Consider the following 13,517-nt stretch of genomic DNA (forward strand, 5'->3'; position numbering starts at 1 on the left):
ATAGATAAGGCTACTGATTTCAAGAAATAAGAAGAAGCAATTCTATTTTGAAATTTTGTAATGTTAGAGTGTATTTCATATTTTAAAACAATCACATATATTACACATCACAGGAAAACAGGTATAGTCAGAGGAGTGCAATATATATGTGTATATATAGATAAAGGCTTTTCTAGAAATGAACATAACCTTTTTAAAATTCACTGTCTCACCCCGAATTCTCAACAGTGTGTCTCTTACTGATAGTTTGTCTGTTTTTCTTTTTTGCTCTTCTCAAGCATTTGGACATAATGAGTGTCCTGATCCTGGAATACCAATCAATGCAAGGCGGTTTGGGGACAACTTTCAATTAGGAAGTTCGATTTCAGTTATTTGTGAAGAAGGATTTATTAAAACCCAGGGGACAGAAACAATTACATGTATTCTTATGGATGGAAAAGTGATGTGGAGTGGACCAATTCCACGATGTGGAGGTAAGCACAATGGTCAGTGAAAAGTGTAATTCCATCATCACTGTGTACTAGAAACCGTTAACAGGAAATGCGTTGTTGTAATCTTTATCTTAAAATGTCTTTTAATCTTATACTTTAGACATACGGTATTTAGCTAAATTACACTTTTAATTTTTCATGTTAAACTGTTTTTAAGAAATCTTTTAGAAGCTCCCTTTAAAAAGAGCTCTAATTAAAAGAGATACATCATTGGTTGATGTGCAGATTATCTTTAATATATTTCATAGTTATACCTGAGTATACTTTATAGTTTCCAGTCCTATTTTTCTGGGTATTTTCAGCTATTCATGGTATAAACATATTTTAAAAAATGTGTTAACTATTATTAATTTCAATGAATAATTTATGCTAAAGCAGCCATTATTTAAAATGTATAATTTTTGTGGGCACAGTAATTAATGCCTTTTTCTTTCAATTTTGATTTGCCCAATAGAATGCTGTCAAGAAAGTTCAGGACAAAATATATGTGTTAACTATATATAAAGCATTTGAAAGTATGTATCTTTGAATATATATATATATTTACATAAAGTCACACATTATACTGGTAACAAGGAATGATGATCATCTTAAAAGATAAAATATATCAAATACATAGTATTTTGATTTAGAATCTATAAGAGTGTGTGTCTGTGAGGGGGGGACTTTATTCAGAATTGTCACAATAGGAATTAACGTTCTGAATTCTATTTTTCTCCTACTCTAGTACCAAAGGTTACATATCCATTTTATTAAAAAATATATAAAATAACTTTTACTAATATTTAGATGAACTAGAACCATGAAACACCCTTTAATAAATCACTATGTAATGATTAGGTAACAATTTTAAGTCGTTTCTTCTTTTTCCTGCTTTCTCAATTATTCTTAGTTGTGCCCAAACTGACATTGGAACCTTTGTTTTCTCAATATCTAGCTGATAAATTGAGAATATTGAATATACACTTTTCCGAAGTATAACAGACTTAATTAAATAATACAGCTATTGCCTATAAAGGTTGAATTTCATCGAACATTTTCATGTCTCCTGGTGAAGTCCAGACCACACAATTAAATTTTCATCTTACCTCTTTCAGTTGGTATCTCCTTCCCCTTCTAATCATTTTTCTCATTTGTAACATCAGGGGCTGAAATAGATGACTCCACTGTTCTTTTCCAGAGCTCAAATATTATGGGCTTAGTAGGGGTTACTCTTACAATAGCTATGACTATGCTATTATGTTTAAAAAACATAGAATTGCATAATACAGGTCTAAAATAAAAAGAGAAAAATGGAAAGTAATGTTCAATTCCCCCCTCCCCTGCCATCATGCTTTGCCCTGGAGCTCATTCTTTCTCTTAACCATAGATCTCTGACCTAGACTTGAAGAATCAGTCAAGAAAGCCTAGATTAGTATTTGAAAGAAAAGTAGGGGATAAAGGTTTCTTTCAGGCAAGAAGCTTAGCACTGATTCAGTGAGACTGGGGTAGAGGATAGAAGGGCATGTATTTGATGAATACTGAGGACTCTGGAGGATGACATGCTTTGTAACCAGTGCTAAACAAGTTAAAAAGTGTCCTGTGGCAATGGGAAACCACACTGGTTTGGAAGTGACATAACCTAAGCCTCTCCCTCCCCTGCACTGGGAGTTGTTTATAGTCCCAGTGGACAGACACAAATTCCACCTCTAGGTAACTGTTGAGTCTTGTAGGATCCTGGTTTGCCTAACCTGGGGTTTGGATTAGGAGCTGCTTGGTGCCTTGCAGCCTGGGAGGTGAAAATAATGAGGTTGATATCAACAAATTAATTAATTACTGTTTTATTTGAGAGAGCAATTTTAGTGAGCTCTTTCACCATAAAAAAATGAATGGTATTTAAGTTTTACAAATAAGTAAATATATTCAGAAATATAATTTGGCATAGGCCCTTCAGATGTCCTAGTGTGAACTTAATAAGGTTTCCAAAGGAGAATATTTTTTCTGTGTTTGTGAGTGAAGTTTCATGCAGTGGGCTCACCTGTCAATTTCTGGATCTAACACTAAGGATAAGGAAACATCTCTAAGGCTAAGGCTGGAGTCAGGCAGGTCAGAATGGAAATGAGCTAGAAGCAGTCTTAAAATGGCACCTGGAGTTCCTGTCGTGGTGCAGCTGAAACGACTAGGAACCATGAGATTGCGGGTTCAATCGCTGGCCTCACTCAGTGGGTTCAGGATCCGGCGTTGCCGTGAGCTGTGGTGTAGGTCGCAGACGTGGCTTAGATCTGGTGTTGCTGTGGCTCTGGCGTAGGCCGGCAGCAACAGTTCTGATCAGACCCCTAGCCTGGGAACTTCCATAAGCCGCAGGTGCGGCCCTAAAAGGACAAAAGACAAAAAAAAAATGGCACCTGCCAGATTACCTGTCATATCTCAGGTTGTGTTTTGAGCCAGATTCCACCCAATAAAGCAGACTGCTATCAGCCCCTGTATAACTAAGTCTGACAGATTTCATTTCTAAGACTAATTAAGGCTTGTAAAGATTTCCTTTAGCTTTGCCTGAATTCTACTTAGGAAATAACAACAAAAGCCTGAGAGTAGCTGAGGGCAGCTATTTTTTTTCTTTTCCTGAGTTTTATTTTTCTTTATTTTTTAAATCACACCTCTTCCTCCCTCACTCCTCAAGCTGCCACACAGTCATTCCAGCTTATACAAAGAACTATGTCTGGGAGCTCTCTCTGCCTGTATTTTTGGGTTTTTATACCTTCCATATTTTGACAGAAAAGTTTTGCTTATTGTTTATTATACTTTATCTTTTAGAGTATATGCAAATATATGCTCACAGTCTCCAGTATATGATAGATATTTTAGCTAAAACTTTTTTTTTATCATATACTAAACATTTCATTTGGATGAAATATGTACATGTTCATATGTTCTGATTAATACAAATAACTTTCTACTTTTATTTTCTTCACACGAAACATTCCAAAATCAAATGCATTGTTAATAATTGCTGTTTATGGATTTCTGTCTGTTAAAATTAGAAAGTAGAAAATAATTTGTTTTAATCATAATTTATAGAGCAAGGGAAATCAGCATACAATGTTTAGGTAAGATAACTCAGGGCTTCAACTCACTTAAAGATTGCCCTCTCCCCCTCAACTCCTCTCTATAATAATTGTGTAGAAGTTTAAGCATATTGGCAAATTAGTGATCCATCTATGTCAACCAGTCTTCAACCCTAAAATTGTGGAAAATCTTTGAGCAAAGTGAAAAGAAACGTTTTATCTGTCATAGGCAGGATTGTTTGAACCAAAAGGGAGAAATAAAATCACAATGTGTTGCAGGTTTGTGATCCCACAGCTGAACTTAGCTTTATTTCAGACAGCTTGAATACAGTTGTTAACAGAATTGGGTTATACATTTTATTCACTGACCTGAAGTTGAACATCGATTCATTAATTAATATGGATTTAGGCTTTGTGAAAATTTGAACCTTTTTTCTTTAGAATGAGTTGATCAAATTTCCTCAAAAGGAAGAAAGATTAGATGCTTTAAAAAGCTTTGTGATCTTTTAGTTTTGCTAATGGAAAACAAAATACATTAATTTTTATAATTAGCATTGAAATCATTCACTTTGAATTCCACAAACTGTCAGCCTAACTCAGTTTAGTAACAATCGATGCCTCCTTCACCCACGCTTAGACAGTAGTCAGAAAATAACAGGCTCTATCTAGGGCCAGTCTCTGCATGGTGTCTCTTTCAAACACACATCCTGAAACCATGAAAAATAGTAAGAATGGTCGTCATAGGTCTCCTTTAATGATAGCGCCCAAGGATTTTCATGATTTTTCACCTAGAAGCCTTCCTAAAAATTATCCTCTCTCTCCATCAAAGTTTTCCACTCATGGCAACTGTACAAACAGTCTCCCTTTCTTTCCCAAAAATATTCATTTATTCTTTTGTCCCACACAGCCCAAGCTCCCTGTTGGGGACTTTGTGAGCCTCCCCACCAAATTCAGCCCTCAGGAAGTACAGTATTCTTTTGAGAATCTTTCCCCTTGGAATTCCTTCTATCACACGCTTTTTCTTTCTTTTTCTGTATTAGAATCCTTTCAGAGGCCTCTGAGGGCACTGCCAGGCTCATCTACATGTGTTCTTCCAAGTCCCTTTAACCAAACTTGGTGCTAGAAAATTTGTAAAAGGGAGGAAAGGCACACCGTAACTACATTTGGGTTTATTTCCTTCTCCTGTGTGTGTGTCTCTAGCTCCTGAAACACAGATTAAGTTGATGCTTTTACTTAATAATTTTTCTCAAAAGAGAGTGGGCTACTAGGTTTTCTTTGCAGCAATAAGTAGTGCAAACTTGTGTCATCATCCCTCATCCTCAAATCCTGGAATCTTCTTCTCAGCCAGTAAAATCCCAGAAGATTTCTAGTCACTGAAATGTTCCTTATGACTAACATTGCTACATAGAAGAAAAAAGTTAAATGTTTGACCCACTCAGAGAGGTTTTCTTATTGTCTTTAGCAAACCCTAGTTTTTGTCTGCCTATTTTCTTTCTGTTCAAGGCCAGCTCCAAAGGATTAAGACATGCCTGACCACAAATGATCTGACCATCATTATTTGGCTTCTTTTCTTCATTGTCTCCTTTTATCATTTTTAGTTTAAAGTCCATTTTGTCTGGGACCTTTTCACTTAAGTGTATCTTAACTATAGCCATAATTAACTTATCATTCTCAGCTCTGATCTGCTTCACCAGATTAATGAAACCCTTTGTAGTGGGAAGTGAGTCTGTGTTTATTTGGTAAATTGGTTATTAGTTCACTCTGCCATGAAATTTTTATAAGTGCTCCTGATCCTCCTATCCATACTCCTAGAGATGTCTTGTTTGTAAACATTTCTATGAGCACTGCATGTCCAGTATATATTGTTCCAACATTTGCACTCAGCTCACATTCATCTGGATATTTATGCCCTCCACTGTGGTAAAGCCAACTGCCATCATTTGGAGGTTTTAATGGATCTGAGTCCACTAATAGCAATTAATGCCCAATACTATAGAGCAGGAGTCATAACCTCAAATGGTTACAAGAGCAAGAGAGTAGCAGAAATAAATTAGGTGGGTTAAAACGGCTATCCTTTTGAGGAGGAACTGTAGTTTCTCACGTTTTACAGAGACATGGTTACTGATAAACATTTCTCTGTTTAACAGCAACAACAATAATAAATAATACAGGAATACTGACAACTGACAGCAATGTTCTCATTAGCTCATACTGTCTCTTCATGCACATTTTTGTTTGTTTGTTTGGTTGCACCTGTGTCGTGCGAAAGTTCGAGAGCCAGGAATAAAACCCAAGCCACAGTAGCAACCGGAGCCACTGCAGTGACAACAACAGATCCTTGACCCACTGTGCCACAAGTGAACTCCCCTTCATACACATTTTAAAAGACCATTTTCTAAGAGGGAAATGGCTTGAATTAATGGTTACTATGGCACTTTAATTGGAAATCCACCAGCAGTGATCAGTCCTTTGAGGAGTGTGCTGGACCATATATCAACCTCTCTCCTTTTTGAGAAAGCTCTTGGTTGTCCTAAGAAACTAAGTCCTTTGGACTTATCCAAGAACAACTTTCCAGAGAGTTATTTCAAGAAAAATTTCTTGAGTTCGTTGTTTTTGTGAATTTGTGTAACACTGCTCAGGTCCAATCCTCTGGCACTTAGAGTCTAGCTGGAACATTCTATCCTGAATTATGCTTTCTCCTCCAGATTGCCATTTCAGTCTCAGAGTAATCTCTATAATGCTCTTTTGACCTTGCACAGACATTCTGCTCATGTTTCTTTCTTTTTTTTTTTTGCCATTTGGCAGTACAATTTTGCTAATAATGTAGCTGCTAAAATGGCTCAATTGTGTGGCATGATTTGATTCAGGCAAACTCAACAACTATACCATATTCAAAAATCATTAATAAATAAAACTTTTTTTTTTTTACTTTGTTTTTCTTTGGGTTGGAATGAAAAAGTTTTAAACAATGCAGTAACTAGAAAGCTTGCCAATTATTTTCCTAACCTACATCTTCCGTCACCTCCCATTCAAGGTAGCTGTTACATATAAAAATCATCACCATCATAATGATCATTTTTTTTTTTTCGTTTGCTAACACACATAGTCCTGTCACCATTTAGCTGTACTTCTCTTCCTTATTTTTCCTTTCTTGTCATGTGTTCTTGCTCAAATTTTTTCAGCCCTTCTCCTCTATACATTAACTTTAGATTAACGTAATACCTACTTATTCACTCCAATTGTACTTTGCCACTAGGAAAGATTAGTTCATCCCATTCCAATAGTTTTAAGTTGCAATGCTTTCTACTTGGAAGCTTGGTGAATAGTTCTCCACCTCCTTATAAGAAGTTGTGCATTGTTTAAAGAAAAAATGAAAAACCTGCCTTTTTGAGAGAGCTTGCTCATGCTCAGTTTTTGACATATCTTTTCAAGCTACTCTATGAATTGCGTTTCTACTTTATAAATGTCTGCTTCTATATTTGCCAGTAATAAACCAGCCATTGAATCTCCAAAGAACTTGAAAGAGATACCATGACATGAGACTTAGAATAAAACAAGAAAGTTCTCTCCCTAGGTGTCAAGCAATAAGCACTAAGTCACCTAGAGTTTCCTGCTTTAAAAAGCAAGACAGTTGGACATAAATTGTCTCCTATTGCTGTTGTAGTCACAGAATGAAACTGTTTGTAGGTATGAGGATTTTTTATTCATTGACGAATGCCATTAAGAAATGCTACTGAACTCTACTCATGTAGTCTGAAGGATGATAAGAATTTATTTGCAGACCAAAAATGAGAGTTGGGTTAAAATGTATTCATTACTTCTTTGTAAAATCTGAAATGCATGTCATTTACATTTTAAAATCAAATATTCCTTAATAGTTTAAAGTTATAAAACTATTTACTATTCACTCTATTCATGGTTTTCATCACGTTTCTAGCTTTAAATAACATCTATGTGTAGATGGCTCTCAAATTTACATCTCCAGCCTACTTCTTTGTCCTAAAGTCCAAACTCATCTATTCAATTTCCTCCTTAGTATCTCCACTTAGATGTTTAATAGGCATCTCAAACTTAGCTTGTCCAAAACTGATATGAACTTCTCTGTCATTCTAAACCTGATGCTGTCACAGACTTTCTTCATCATCATTAATACCATGCCTCTCTTCCAGGTGAAATTCTTAGGAGTGATTCCTTTCTTTCTAAAACAATCATATAATCCATCAGAAAAATATGTTAAAAAAAAAAAGTGGAGTTCCTGTCGTGGCGCAGTGGTTAACGAATCCGACTAGGAACCATGAGGTTGCGGGTTCGATCCCTGCCCTTGCTCAGTGGGTTAAGGATCTGGTGTTGCCGTGAGCTGTGGTGTAAGGTCGCAGACGTGGCTCGGATCTTGTGTTGCTGTGGCTCTGGCGTAGACCAGTGGCCTCAGCTCCGATTCGACCCCTAGCCTGGGAACCTCCATATGCCGCGAGAGCGGCCCACAAAATAGCAAAAGACCAAAAAAAAAAAAGAAAAATATGTTAGCTCTACCTTGAATACCTATATTCAAAACCCATCTACTTCTTACTTCTGTAACTATTGACATCCTGGTCACAGCAACCATCATCTCTAGCCTACATTACTGCAATGGCCTTCTGACTAGTCTCACTGTTCCTGTCCTTGCTACTTTTCAGTTATGTAGAAATGGTTCATTTTTCAGTTTGCCTGTGTCAACCATTTAGTTCCCTCATAGTTATTTTTCCTTTGGGACTCAGAAGTCTCTGATACATATATACTGTCTGCTTCTCTCCCTTATACATGGCTCTTTGTCTCCCATGCCCTCTTCACTGTAACTAGGAATGTTGTCTTTGATCTAAAGCAATCTCCTCAACAAAAATGGAAATGTGATATTGGCCTTATGGATTACGTGGTCATGTTCTTGAATATAGTTAGGATGTAATACATTCATTGAACTGCTTTATATATAAAAAGGATTACATTTTATAAAATACATTGGAAGAGTCAGATGAATTCTATTGGTGCAAAGCGGTTGATTTAATTAAGATGCTAAGTTAAGACTAACTGAAAGAAAAGTCGCCCTTTCCTGGTGAAGACTAATAGTAACTTTGAACTTTGTTATCATTTTAGCCTCTGTGATAAGAAAAACAATAGGAACAAAATGCATGACTAACAATGTATACAGGAATATTTTCCTGCTACTTTGGGATTGGCAACTTCTACCATAACAGCTAAGGAAAAAAATCTTTCAGTCCTCCCCACCTCCATATAAAACTGAGATTCAGATACCTCCTTTGTAGCTTATTAAGTGGGTTCTAAATGACCCATCTCTCTCAATCATCATCTCACCCAATCCACTACCAATTTACATAAGCAGCACAAAAAAAAAGTAAGGGAGATCAAGATTGTCTGTCTGTCTGTCTATCTATCTATCTATCTATCTATCTATCTATCTATCTATCTATCTAAACTACTGCAGTCAAAAGTTGTTGAGCTTTTCCTTTATCCTCATGGGAAGAAAGATGCTGGTCTCCTTCTCTTCAAGCTAGGGTAAGGAGAAGGACTCTAAAAGAATCCCTAATAAGAGAATGCAGTTGCCTGTGAGAAAGAGGAACCAGAATCCCCAGTGGATATCTGATTACATGGTGCACTTGCTGATCTGCCTTCCATGTTGAATGAACAAGAGAAAGAAAACTGTAGAAACCTGGCAGATTAAAGAGGGGGAAAGCTGGCTAGTTGAAACAATTTGGCAAGTCAATGATTTGCGTTTCCTTTGCATCAAATGAATACTGAAGAAGTTACCCTGGCTCAGTCCCTAGATAAAAGAAACCCAATGACCAGAGACCATAGCTTGTACTGCTAGTGGTGAAAGCAGGGAGGTGACTGGAAAAGGTTGAGCTTCTCTTCTGCTAGGAAATTATGCAGTAAGAAGCCACCTTTTTCTTTCTTGGCCTTTCCAAAGAACTCATTTTTTATCCTTATGGAAAGAACAAAATATTTCCCATATCTGACAAATGGAAAGTCTCAGACACCATTTGGGGCTAGTTGAGGAAATAGCAAAGTCAAGAGAGGACTATAATTGCATACTTTTCCTCAGTTGAGCTCTAACACACCATAGGAAAAAAGGACCTAAAAGTAAGTAAAGAAGGACAAGATGAGAATGAAGAGATAATGTCTTCTCTGCTCCAACTACTGAAGTGAATACAGGAATTAATCTGTTAAGGAACTATTGACTGAAACCACCCACTTTGGCCAGGCAGGTAATAGCCACTTCACAATAGGAGGCCCTGATAAGGAACAAGGTGCTGCCCTGAAGGCTAACCAGAAGAATTTGAGAGGGCCCAGTAGGAGGAAGGAGGCAACCAACCTCTCACATTCCTTGGCACTGGAATCTATCTTTGCAGAGAGGTGTGCGCACCACCTGAGCCAGACCAAATATGGGTGGAGCATGACAACTGGCCAGAAATAACCCAGAAACTAATCCCACTCCCATAAAACCTGAAACTGCAAGCCATGTGGCAGAGCAGTTCTCCTGGGTTCCCTTATCCTGCTGCTCTCCACCTGGGTGTCCATTCCCAATAAAGTCTTTTGCTTTATCAGCAGATGCACCTTCTTGGGCAATTCATTTCTGAGTGTTAGGCAAGAGCCCACTCTCTGGCCCTGGAAGGGGTCCTCCTTCCTGCAACAGATCAGTGAGTGTTGGTCTTCCATCAGCACCTTCTTCCTTATCTTCTCAAGTGTTCAAAGATACACCCTGGGTGGGTGGGTAGAGGAAATAAGATAAAAAGTTTAAGTTGAATTGGACCAAATTTTTTTAATAATGAATGTGATGAGAGTTTTAGAGGATGTGCCCAACATTTCTTTAAGGAGAGGGAGATATGTCAGTGCATGTTTGAATGCAATAATTAAGAGAAAGAAAGAAAGAAAGAAAGATGAATTTCTGTTTTTGTTCCACAAATTTCAGAGTGTTCCATAAAATGCCTCCTCAAGCAAGAACTTCCTTGCCCTCAGCAGAGAACTCCCTTCATGACTATGGCTTAAATTCCTTCCTGCTCCTAATGGGATATATGGGAGAATTCCTTGAGTGAATAGGATGGGACTAAAGTCCCAAGAGCAATGTTTGAAGGAACGCCTGGAGGGCATGTCTGATGAACTTCCCCTTTGAGGATAAGGAATTTTTCTCTCGAATCTCAATTAGCCTCTTAGCAAAGGAAATCCTTCTCATTCACAGGCATTGCACTCTCAGGAGGGCATTTGTTTGAGGGAGCAATTAGAGTAACAATCTGAGGCATAGATCAGAATGTATTTGTGGTTCTCATAGAGAGAATGTGTGTTCACACATGTGTACCTGTTCATATCTAATAATAGACTCCCTCCTCTTTTAGTTACATATTAAGGTAGAATTACATTCCTAGAGGACTGCCATAGGGGAAACTGATTTCATAGCAATCTGCAGAGTTTTGCTTCTAATTTCTGTGGAAATGGATAGGGGAAGTTTGGAAGGGGTTATCCAAATGGAAAGATGTTCAGAGCTGTCATTGCTTCTCTGCAATTCTAGCACTTTAATTCCTATGTTTCTGGCTTTCTCTTTTTATCCAAAAGAGAGACACAACTTATTTCCCACAATTTTCCTTGAAACATCATCCAGTGTGCTGGGTTTAGATAGAGCAGGTGATTACTTGTCACATCCATAACCATATAGCAAGTTAACAACAATGGAAAGAAATGGAACTGTTGTTATTGTTTATAATCTCCAAGATCAAAATTTAGCTCTTCTTCCAGTCCCCAACTCCCTTCTGAGCACCTAAGTGCCACTTCTCATTCTAGAGGTGAAAGAGCACCTCCTGCTGTGGAATACCAGAATGCCTTAGCATTTTTATTCAAAAGAATTTTATCTGAATACAATATGAAACACTCCTTACTTTTTTACACAGATTTTTTTTTTTTTTGGCCACCCCCCACAACATGTGATCGTGTTTGGGCCGTGCCACAGCAGCGGCCTGAGGCACTGTGGTACTGCAGTGGGATCCTGGACTTGCTGTGTCACACGGGAACTCCTTTTTTATACAGATCTTAAAGCATACTGCGTATTTCAAATTTGTCCATTCTCCTTAGAGTAATGCAGAAGTGAGTCAGCACTCCAATGAGAATTATGTATAACAGATGGAAATCACCTTTTTATTCCAGGAATTTGGGAGCTAATACACTAGCCATATCCTCTTAGATTTTCTCATTTTGGTCTGTGGGCCAAGAGTTGTAAAATGACCTGAGGGGTTGAGGTGGAGTGAGGATCTTGTTAACAATGCAGATTTCTGGATCCTACTTTATAATTACCAGAAGTGTCCTCTGGAAATCTTCATTTTAACAAGTTTTTAATCTAAACTCACCTCTAGATATCCACAGAGATTTGAAAATCTTCCAAAACAGTAACCATTTTATGAAATCAAAAGGTCCTTTCCTTCTTTCTCCACTAACTAAAAGCTTCAGAACAAGGAACTGTTTGACTTTCCCTCATACGTTAGTGTTGTTCCCAAACCCAAGATTGCTTGCCCAATGCACAGTGAGGCCACACAAACTGAAATTATGGAGTTTGGAGCAGAGAATGGTTTATTGCTAGGGCCCAGCAAGGAGAACAAGTGACTCATGCTCAAAAGACCTGGCTCCCTGATGGTTTTCTGGAGGGAAAAAGAAAACATTTTAAAGATAAAATTTGGAGAGAGGGCTGTAAGGTGTGTGACTTTCTTCTGATTGGTTGGTGATGATATAACAGGGTAGTATTCCAGAATCTTGTGCTCTGCCTGCAGTTACTGTCCTCCGGAGAGTGGGTGTTTTTATTCTGTAGAAGAACTCAAAAAGAACTCATTACATATTGTTATGTACACCCCTTGAGGAGGAACAAGAACTCTCTTTTATTGCTGCACTATTGTTTCTTGACTGTTTTTCCTTTGTTTCTGTTATCTCCTTATTTCCCTAATTAGTAACTGTTTTAATCTGCCCTTTGAAATTCAGGGAAGGTCTCAGAAGCTGAAGCTTTTTTCCTATAAAAAAGAAATGGGCTACGTGGAGAGGTTTTTGTACTCAGGAGGGCCTCACCGAGTTCTGCTTGGTTTCAGTATTTCTCCATAATCATAACAGTATTCTAATTGATCTCACCAACTCCAGGTGCACTGCTCCTACATTTTACCTGTGACTTCCATTTAAATGAAAATTGTATTCTTTATCTAAATATGTATATGTAGCCTTTGTCTACAGTTTGTTTGTTGTTTGTTTTTTGTGGTTTTCTGTTTGTTTGTTTGTTTTTTGTCTTTTTACAGCTAGGGGTCAAATCAGAGCTGCAGCTGCCAGCCATAGCCACAGCCCAGCAACACCAGATCTGAGCTGTATCTGCGACCTACACCACAGCTCAGGGCAATGTCAGGTCCTTAACGCACTGCACAAAGCCAGGGATCAAACCTTCCTCCTCATGGGTATTAGTCAGATTTGTTTCTGCTGAGCCACAAGGAGAACTCCTCCTGTCTACAATTTTTCAATTGCCTATGGTTCACTTTGCTTAATATAGCATACCAAATCCTTTTCTACTCTTTCTTCCTTCACCTCTCACCATTTCTTGGTTCCCTAAAAAAGTACTGGCATTACTAAAAGACATGCTAAATTCAGCCTTCTACCCTTAAGCACATGCTGTTTCTTCCACTTATAATATCCTCTCTCTTTTCTTTCTAGTGCACTTTGACTCATTCTTGAAGACCCAAAGTAAATAGAACCTCTTTTGTGAAGCCTTAATTCATACCTTTTTCTAGACCACTTATCTCATGGACATCTTTTTTATAGAACTTATGACATTATTACTTTTCATGTTTATATTTCTGTGTTTTACACATGGGCAATGTGAGGAAAGGGAAAAATAAATATCTTCATTACATTTGTAAAGAAATTTAAATGCCTCTGTTCAAATCCTTGCTAGATGTTGTACAAATTATTTAAACTC

General features: G+C 37.6%; 1 protein-coding gene across 6 annotated transcripts in view; it reads left to right on the forward strand.

Moving 5' to 3' along the window:
- CSMD3 (CUB and Sushi multiple domains 3) overlaps window positions 1-13,517 on the forward strand; it is a 1,223,593-nt gene that overhangs the window by 771,613 nt on the left and 438,463 nt on the right. For all 6 annotated transcript variants that reach the window (XM_021090582.1, XM_021090583.1, XM_021090584.1 and 3 more), the window contains one exon: window positions 279-473. In XM_021090582.1, the coding sequence (XP_020946241.1) occupies window positions 279-473 (195 nt within the window). The remainder of the gene's footprint in view (window positions 1-278; window positions 474-13,517) is intronic.

This window comes from Sus scrofa, chromosome 4 (genome assembly GCF_000003025.6).
Source record: "Sus scrofa isolate TJ Tabasco breed Duroc chromosome 4, Sscrofa11.1, whole genome shotgun sequence".
NCBI classification, from domain to species: domain Eukaryota; kingdom Metazoa; phylum Chordata; class Mammalia; order Artiodactyla; family Suidae; genus Sus; species Sus scrofa.